The sequence below is a fragment of the Haliotis cracherodii genome, unplaced genomic scaffold (assembly GCF_022045235.1).
Source record: "Haliotis cracherodii isolate W230 unplaced genomic scaffold, xgHalCrac1.p SCAF_5, whole genome shotgun sequence".
Taxonomy (NCBI): Eukaryota; Metazoa; Mollusca; class Gastropoda; order Lepetellida; family Haliotidae; genus Haliotis; species Haliotis cracherodii.
In genome coordinates, this window is record NW_027266308.1 from 412,562 (window position 1) to 422,737 (window position 10,176).

At 44.3% G+C, this 10,176-nt stretch overlaps 1 protein-coding gene across 1 annotated transcript; it reads left to right on the forward strand.

Annotated features, from left to right (window-relative positions):
- The first annotated feature begins 6,470 nt into the window (after positions 1 to 6,470).
- LOC139442536 (cyclic AMP-dependent transcription factor ATF-3-like) lies at positions 6,471 to 9,832 on the forward strand. The gene is made up of 3 exons (XM_071223352.1): positions 6,471 to 6,698; positions 8,951 to 9,058; positions 9,620 to 9,832. Exons 1-3 carry the CDS (start codon positions 6,471 to 6,473, stop codon positions 9,830 to 9,832), a joined length of 549 nt encoding a protein of 182 aa, XP_071079453.1.
- Positions 9,833 to 10,176: the final 344 nt, after the last annotated feature.

Genomic DNA, 10,176 nt, shown 5'->3' on the forward strand with positions numbered 1-10,176 from the left:
TACTACTTTTGCTACAACTATCGCCACCGCATCTACTACTACTTACTACTACTACTACTACTACTACTACTACTACTACTACGACTACTGTTAATATAACTACATCTTCTAATGCCAATACCACCACTAATACTACTGTTACGACTAATAGTAATGATAATAATTTGATAACATTTAAATACTACAGCTGATACTTCTAGTATAAATAACTTTGCTGCTTTTTCAACACGACGACGAAGCATCAACTACAACACTTAAAAGACAGAAATAAATCACGAGGCAGTTCACTGACCTGTATCTCACGAATCTAGCGTCCCAAACAATCTGTGTCGATGCACGTGCTGTGAGGGGGACAACGGTCCACTTGAACCACAGGGAATACTGACGTGCTTTCCGCGACATAAACATCCTTCCCGACATTGCTGTTTATCCCACAGTTTTAAAACACCCCGGGCATGTTAGAAACATAAACGTCCCATTTATTTCAGACAGAAATAAAACAGTAATTACAACACTCATGCACGCTTAGACATACAAACACACACACACACGCACACACAAACACTCACAAACACACTCAACATACACACACATCCGAACACACACACACTCACATCCAAACACACACACACACATATCCAAACACACACGCACGCACGCACGCACGCACGCACACGCACACGCACACGCACACACACACACACATTTCAGCAAATTGAGTTAACATATAATCGTCTGTTCGTAAAACTGTCTGACAATGAAAACGGCCCGAGGCGGGGCTGTCATGTTATGAAGGGTTCATTGCGTCCATTTTATTTGCATGCAAACAAACCTATGCCAGAGAGTCACTCTCGCAGACAGATCATTCATTTGAGTCTCATCTCACATGTAACACATGGTGAATAAAGAAACACATGTTGATTTCAACCTAATCTTATCAGCTTTAAACGCGGGCTTAGATCATCCGATTGATTTAATAGCAGGTAACTGGTTTGTAAGAGTCTAGGCAAGTGTTTGATTTTGTATCTAGAAATAATTAGGAACGAGTGCATTGCTTCTTATCAACAACGTTTAAATAACCCCATTTCTCTCAAACTGTTCTAATTTTAAGACATATCCGCTTAAAGAAATATATCGTCATACTTAATTTAATATGAGTACAAAGGTCGGTATATTTATAACGTATATGTTATATTTTCTAATTGGACACACAACATTGCGTAACGTTTTCCTTAAACATTTGGAGAAGCTCATCTCAAAGTCGCGTCGCAGTAACCTTTGGCCTTTGTTGACCTTAAGCGACACGATCTGGCCCTGAAGCTGTGTAACTAAGTGTGTCAAAGGGTGTATATTTGGGCGCACGACTGTCACAGGTATCGTCCACATCGGGGTATGCGCGTGAGTCACGCGGGTCTAAATTAGTCCATGATAGCGATTGTGGATGCAGATTGGTGCACGGGTCATGTGACTGCGCACGCCTGGTTCGACTGGCGAGTTTGTTTGGTCACGTGATCAAAACAAACGGTATCGGTGTTTACACCCAGCTGGGTCGGGGCTTTCCCGGGCTCGGCAGCTCAATATAGGTATGACGTAACTTGACCCAGTTACACGGAGAAAAACCTTCAGTTGAAGTCGATTTTGTAAGCAACCAAGACCGCGATGCGTTGCATGGAGATATGGGGCGTCTGATTTCCTTTTTCAATACTATTATATTTCAAACAATATTTCTCGCGTGATTTACCTGTCAGTTCTTCGTAATGTACGCTATGTTTGATCTAATAATAATGATTATCGTCACGACATAAATTGACCCAGACTGTCTTTTAGTGAACAAAAATCTTGGAAGGTTTAAATAAACAACAATGTGCTTATCCTAACGGTGAAAATGGCGTATCGGTTATATTTAATTGGCCAGATGTTGTTCCAAGGTTGACAGCGGCTTAACATAGGGTAACTTATGTTATGTCATATACCGAGATGCACGTGTTGGTATGTAACCTCGTCAATTTGGTATCATCGAAGTGAAATCACCTGTGCAGCTCATTAAATGGCAATTACCCGCCATGGTCAATAACGCTAATCGTTTCTCAAACAACGCAACTGCACGTGTTGTGAGCAAACTTCCACACAGACCATCACAATAGCTAGTTGAAACGATTACACCACCAAAAGCGGTGATCGCTGCTCAGTGATATTGAGGGTGTTGAAGTGAAATTGATCTGTGTGTGGAGCTTGTCTGTCACCTGTTGATGGTTGAGCGCGGTGTGTGTCCACTTCAACGGGCGGGTTGTAACTTGTTGTAGCGGTTGTACGCTAGTGTTGACAGGGGAGGCGAAGTGTGGCCGTCACGTGCCTACTCTCCCCACTTCCTAGCGGCGCTCCGCGCTTTGATGTATCGTACTGACAGTGAAACCTACACGTGTATATTTCATCATTGAAAAGGTAGGGCCGACTTGCAACGACTCTTATTGTCTGCATCTTCGTGCACGCCTGTTTGAGAGTAATTCGTGTCATTTTATGTTTAGTCTGTTAATGTTTTATTTAATAGTGTATGCATATTGTTTAGGTGACTTTTATGTCGTAAACATATTTTCACTCAAGTCTTTGAAAGGCATATAGAAGTGATGCGCCAAAGGAGGAGAATTTATGGATGTCAACTTCTTTATTACTAGGAACAAAACGTTTCGGAGAAATGGAGTAAGCATATACTCAGAAACGTTGTGTTCCTAATGATAAAGAACTTGACATCCATCAATTCTCCTCCTTAAATATATTCATTGTCATTATGTAATCAACGTAGGACGACAGAAAAGTTAGGTGTGTTTTTTTTCCAATCACAATTGTTATTCAATTCAAAGTCATTGCCCAGTAATGTATTTATTTCAGTATTATAGTATATTAACCCCAGAACCCCAGAAAACAACGCAGCCCATCACACACGACTATAAGCGAGCACGACTGTCTGTCAGTGTATCATTGATGATTCGAGCGGTTGGGTGGCTCATGGTTAAAGCGCCGGGTAATTCTCGTCTCGATTCCCCTCATAAGGACTACTGTTTCAACACACCTACTTCATGGCTCAGTGTCTGCTAATTACTACCTACCTACCCCCCCCCACCCCCCCCCCCCCACCCCCCCCCACCCCCCCCCCCCTGTTCTAGGTGAGGTTGGTTACGGAGTTAGTGTAGTCAAAATGGGAAAAGGGAAAAAAACGATTCCTTGTAGTATTCTTTTGATTTATTGATTTATTCATGAATTTCCTCTTTTCAAGTTACAAATGTCAATCTGGTTTGTCAGCAAAATGGGTTTAATAAAAGCGATAACTGTCTGTTTGTGAAAATAATGAATACAAGAACAAATAATACATTGAAAAAACAGGATCTCATTTAGACATCGTCCATGGATATATGGGCTGAGGACAGATTGGCGACTGGAGTAGTCCATTATTCTATAGGTAGGCTCATTTTACCCCTTCGTTTTTAGTAGTTATGATGGGAACACCCACAGAGGCACCTGACCTAGCTGCTCCAATATGATTGGTTCATTGCGACACGCAGCATTCAACAGCACCCATTCACTACCAAGGAATTATGCATTCATACATTTATGCATTACACATTAACGCTAACGTTTCAATCCAAGCGTATTTTAGAAGTTTCCAAATTGAAAAACAATATTCACTATCTTAAAAAGGACAATGAAGCAATCACGTTATTCACTGTGGCGTCACGTGGCCAATTGTTTTCATTAATATGTCTCTTTTAAATGCATAATAAGTTTTAAAAATATGTAATTGATGTCAACAATAGTCACTTGGTTCAATATTATGGTTATATATGAATTTCAAAATTAAAAACTAGAGTGATGATAATTGACCATACATGCAGCGAGATGAGGGAGCCAGCCCTTCTGGGACACCCCCCGCAGACTGTCTGAGGGGATGCTCGCACAATGCCAATATTAAATATACTTTTACTTCCTTCGCACACTCGTTATCAAGATATATTTAATTGTGGACCCGGCTACGCAAACTTCCTATCTCAATCAGCATTTCCTTTTAATAAAGTCTGTCGCAGGGCACGGATTTGTGATGGTTTGTTTTCTCTGCGCCAGATCGATTTTATCTTGAGTGTGTTTGCACGATTTGGAACACTCGTGCCGCAAACTTGTATCACAAACAACCACCACCCCTGATTCGCAACGAGCTTAAGCCCCGCATATTGTCCGCTTAATTCCCGCTGGCCGCCTGACAGAAAATGGGGGATGAGGAGTGGGGTTCTTAACATGAGAGTTTAACGCCTGCAGCGAGGGGAGTTTCCCATAGCTAGTATTAAACGAGTCACCCCAATTCCATTCCCACACAATTCTCAACTCTAGCAGCTTATACCCATCCCATTCTCAGCTCTAGCAGCCTATACCCATCCCATTCTCAACTCTAGCAGCCTATACCCATCCCGTTCTCAACTCTAGCAGCCTATACCCATCCCCATCTCAGCTCTAGCAGCCTATACCCATCCCCTTCTCAGCTCAAGCGGCCTATACCCATCCCATTCTCAGCTCTAGCAGCCTATACCCATCCCGTTCTCAGCTCAAGCGGCCTATTCCCATCCCGTTCTCAACTCTAGCGGCCTATTCCCATCCCGTTCTCAACTCTAGCAGCCTATACCCATCCCATTCTCAGCTCTAGCAGCCTATACCGATCCCGTTCTCAGCTCAAGCGGCCTATACCCATCCCGTTCTCAGCTCAAGCGGCCTATTCCCATCCCGTTCTCAACTCTAGCAGCCTATACCCATCCCGTTCTCAACTCTAGCAGCCTATACCCGTCCCATTCTCAGCTCTAGCAGCCTATACCCATCCCATTCTCAGCTCTAGCAGCCTATACCCATCCCCATTTCAGCTCTAGCAGCCTAAACCCATCCCGTTCTCAGCTCTAGCAGCCTAAACCCATCCTGTTCTCAGCTCTAGCAGCCTAAACCCATCCCGTTCTCAGCTCTAGCAGCCTAAACCCATCCCGTTCTCAGCTCTAGCAGCTTATACCCATCCCGTTCTCAGGTGCGGATGCGGGTGCTTTATTTGGTAGATTGGTTGGTTGGTTTGTTGTTTTACGCCGCACTCAGCAATATTCCAGCTATATGAAGGCGGTCTGTAAATAATCGAGTCTGGACCAGACAATCCAGTGATTAACAACATGAGCATCGATCCACGCAATTGGGATCGATGACTTGCATCAACCAAGTCAGCGAGCCTGACCACCCGATCCCGTTAGTCGCCTTTTACGACAAGCATAGTCGCCTTTTACGGCAAGCAAGGGTTGCTGAAGACCTGTTCTAATCCGGAATCTTCACGGGTCGAGAGTAGATAGTGTGAGATTTGATTGGTAGAGAGTGTGCGATTGGTTTCGTTAGATAGTGTGTGATTGGTTTGGGTAGATAGTGTGAGATTGGTTTATGTAGATTGTGTGAGATTGGTTTGGGTAGATAGTGTGAGATTGGTTTAGGTAGATTGTGTGAGATTGGTTTGGGTAGATAGTCTGGTATTGGTTTGGGTAGATAGTATGAGATTGGTTTGGTTAGATAGTATGAGATTGGTTTGGGTAGATAGTTGGTAGAAGACACATCAAGGAATGGATAAGGTAGATATGCCACGCCGCTTCGCGTTCGCCAGCCGGGCCCTGATCGAGATTGTATGTTCTAATCCCAGATTTACGTCACAGGAATGCTTATTGTCGTAATTTATTCAACACGTGTCGGCCCCAGGTCACTGTGTACACATGTTATGGTACAGTGCTGTACAGGGCCACTCGCGTACAGCTAGACTCCATATTATGGTGATATAACTGACAGTCTGTTCATAGCTACATAGCGGTGTTAGTTCAACTCACACATACACGCACACACACACACACACGCACACGCGCGCGCGCACACACACACACACACACACACACTCTCTCTCTTTCTTTCCCCCTCTCTCTCTCTCACACACACACACACACTCACACAATCACTCACACAAACGCTCTCTCGCACACACAAACACACTCTTCCCCCCCTCTCTCTCTCTCTCTCACACACACACTCCCACAATCACTCACACAAACGCTCCCTCGCACACACAAACACGCTCTTCACCTCTCTCTCTCTCTCTCACACACACACACACACATTCACACACGCACACACTTGCACAATCACTCACACAAACGCTCTTTCGCACACACAAACACACTCTCACTCTTTCTCTGACACACATACACACTCTCTCTCACACAGACACACACTTACTCACTCACTCACACGCCCACCCGTTCACTGACTGACTCACTGACTCACTGACTGACTGACTCACTGACTCACTCACTCACTCACTCACTCACTCACTCACTCACTCAAAGCATTATCCTCGCATTTGATATTCGTTAACAACGACATATTTGCACAGCTTAATTCTACTTTCCTTTGGTAGAAACATGGACACAAGCATTTCTGGATCGGAAAATATCCGGATGGACGAATACCATCAAAACGGAAGTAGGATATCTGATCCGCGGCTGCGGAAAGCGGTTGCTATGGTAACGGAAACGCAGAGACTGACCCCGCTGTTGAAGGAGGAACTTCGGCTACAGATCCTCACAAAACGGCATGCTAATGGACAGGCTGAAATCGACAAGGAGGACCATACCCCCAAACAATTTGAGGTATTCATCTATTTGAAGAGTATGAACACACATTGCCATTTAGAAAGTGGTCAAATGTAACAAATGTTATAGTAGGGATAACGCTTTCTTAGTCAGAGAGATTCGCGTACTTTTTCGGCTTGAGTCCCGTCCGGGATTCGATCCCACACCGCCAGATTGAGGCACCTAATCGCCAGCTCACAAAGTCAGCGATCTAACCCACTCAGCCACCGAGGCTTCCACAAAAAATGAAAGTCCGACAACTAGCAGTCAAGATCACGTACTTTGTGTACCCCTCTGACAAATGTAAATTGGCACAGCGCACGGATTAGATGGATGACTTTGTGTGCTGGCGATTAGGTGCCTCACTCTGGCGGTGTGGGTTCGATTCCCGGACGGGACTCAACCAATAAAAGTACGAGGATCTGTACTTTACCAAGAAAGTGTTGTCCCAAATATAACATTTGTTATATTTGAAGAGTAGACTCTCCTTGCCTCCATCGGATGGGGATGATGGAGAGGTGGAACTCTCGGGCCGAAAATATACTGAGTCAAATTAAAACTTCACATTTTTAAAAGTAAATCCATATATGTTATACAACGGACAAATGTATCACAGAAGGTAATTTTTAATCATTAATGTCCAAAAAAGGATTTTAATTAACGGTGGTAACCATAATTTGTTCCAAGCACCTACGGTATTCGGTTATAACATCAACAGTTTAAATCCCAAGCACGAGAATCTGATGGCACACAAGTTCAGTAGCGTGTATGGCCACAATGTGCGTTGACAACTGCCACACAACGCCTCCGCATGGACCTTGTGATGCTTGTGAACACATGATTGGGAAGACGACGCCATTGTTGCTGCAAAATGGTGTCAAGATCTTGCAAATTCTCTGGTTGGTTCTGGAGAGTGCGCAGACTTCTGCCAAGAGCATCCCAGACGTGTTCGATGGGATTGAGGTCGGGAAACCTTGACGGCCAGTCAATGACGTTGACTCCCGCATTCTGAAGGAAATCCCTTGTCAAAATTGCTGTGTGGGGTCTGGCATTGTCGTGTTGGAAGATCAAACCGGATCAATGTGCTGCCATAAAAGGCAGAAGTTCTGGTGCCAGTACCTGGTCGCGGTAAGCAGCAGCGTTGAGGTTGCCACGGATGACAAGAAGCCTGGAACGTGCATTGCCACAGAAAGCACCCCACACCGCCTCGAAATCTGTCAACTTCCTGTACACAACACTGGGCGTAACGTTCATGACGGCGCCTCCACACCCTCGCCCTACCATCAGCAAATCGAAGATTAAATCGGGATTCATCACTGAAGGCGACTTGAGTCCATCGTAAGTGTCGCTGTGCCAACAATTGACGTTGACATCTGTGTAATTGAGTCAGAATCGGCCCGCAGTGTGGCCGTCGTGCTTGAAGGTGAGCAGTTCTCAGACGGTTTCGAACAGTTTACGCACTCAGTCTACCCCTAAACAGTTCATTTCTGGTTGATGTAGCCGTCAAAAATCGGTTACGGAGGTGACGTAAGACAATCTGACGATCCTCTGCATGTGACGTCACACGTGGTCGACATGGCCGAGGGCGATCAGCGGTGGTACCCGTTTGCTGTAGACGCGTCTGTAAATCATAAACAGTCCGTCGACTACAACCCATCGTCCTTGCGACTTCAGCTACGGACGTTCCCGTCTGCAACATGCTGATGGCACGTTCACGTTTCACATTTGAAAGGCGTGGCATGACAAATGGCCGTAAAGACTTTTGTTTTCTTGTGTTTTTGTTTTTTTTAATGACTGCTAACAAGTATGGCTGAAAACACGTGCGGTATTATGGCCACGTGACCAGTTGCACGTGAAAAACCACTTTTGCCACTATAGTGCTGTGCACATGATTTTGATCGATTCACAGGCACAAAAACGGGTGTTATCTGAAGACAATACGTGGCCATTACTGTTTAAATACACAATAAGGGCCCACAATGATAACTGGTCAAAATGTTAAAATTTTAGGATTGTGAAGTTTTTAATTTGGTTCAGTATATGTTCCCATAGTCAACGCTTGGCGTAAGTATGGCATCATTTCCCGATTGACTGAGTCAGTGCTCATGCTATGAATCATTGTTTTTATCATTTACAGACTGCCGTCGCGATACAGCTGTAATATTACTGACTACGACATCAAACATCATTCCTTTGCTCTGTGTGTGTATATATTGTTCGACCTCCAGTTTCGTTTAACGCACTGACAATAACAATCTATTCACCTTCAGTTGACCCCAGAGGAAATAGAGAAGAAACAACGACGAAGAGAACAGAATAGATTAGCCGCTCAACGATGTCGTCAGAAGAAGAAAATGTGTCAGAACTTCGTCTTACTGGTACGGAAATGTAGAACATCAAGAAAAGCGCAGGATAAGTTGTTTAATACAACGTTTTACTTTCAAGTTGTGATCAATTCTAATAACCGGTAATTATAACCGATAACAGGGCTAAATGTCGAGTACTGACGCTGTACAGATCCAAGAACCCCCCGCAAAAAAAACCAAAAACCTATGATTGTGGGTTCGAATCCCAGTTCGCCCCGATTATGTTTCTAGGTTTGTCAGCACCATACCCGTGCTCGTGGGTTTCACGGAAGTGGTAAACATCTGAGACCTGCATCACTTCGGGCTTTCCTCCCACATTAATCTGACGCGCCGTGATGTAACTGTAAAGCTATTAAAAGCGGCGTTTAACCCAACTCACTCACTGACTCCTGTCGGGTAAATAAATAGAGAGTCTCACCCGAGTGTCTTTTGATATCAAATATATCAACACGAGTTGAACCGTTGGCTTTCCTCCCACATTAAGCTGACACGCCGTGATATAACTGGAATGCCATCAAAAGCGGCGTTAAACCCAACTCACTCACTCAACTCACGTCACGTGTCTAATTTCAGGAGCTGGAGAAGCAGCAGGCCCGGAACCGAGACCTAGAGATGGAACTGCGCAAACTCCGCCGAGAGAAAATGGAGCTTCAATCGGCTTACGAGAGTCATGTGACTTCCGGTTTGTGCAGCTTCGTTAAACCGGAAGGAGAACACATTCTACCGCCATGTTCCTTTTCGGATTTCAGTTTTATAGGCGAAGCTTTGAACTTGCCAGAGGACTGATGATGTCTAGGTTTTTTACAGACATGGTCCAGACTTGCCAGAATTAGTTTCCCACTGTGTCTTTCAGACAGTTGTTTAATATTTTCTTCTTTTGACAATGTAACGTACATTAGTGTGGATTCTTAGTGTTTAATTCAAATGGAAACCATTTTCATAATGGAACCATATTCATTGGGTATTAGCCGTAACCATTCGCACGTGATTTTAAGAGCCTCGCAACAGTAAGGTGGCTGAAATGAAATGTTTATCTGGTACACGGATGCCAATATTTCAATGTTGAAATATATATCATCCGTCTTGCGTTCGTGCAAAAAGAGACCAATCAATCAAATACGTAGCTGTAA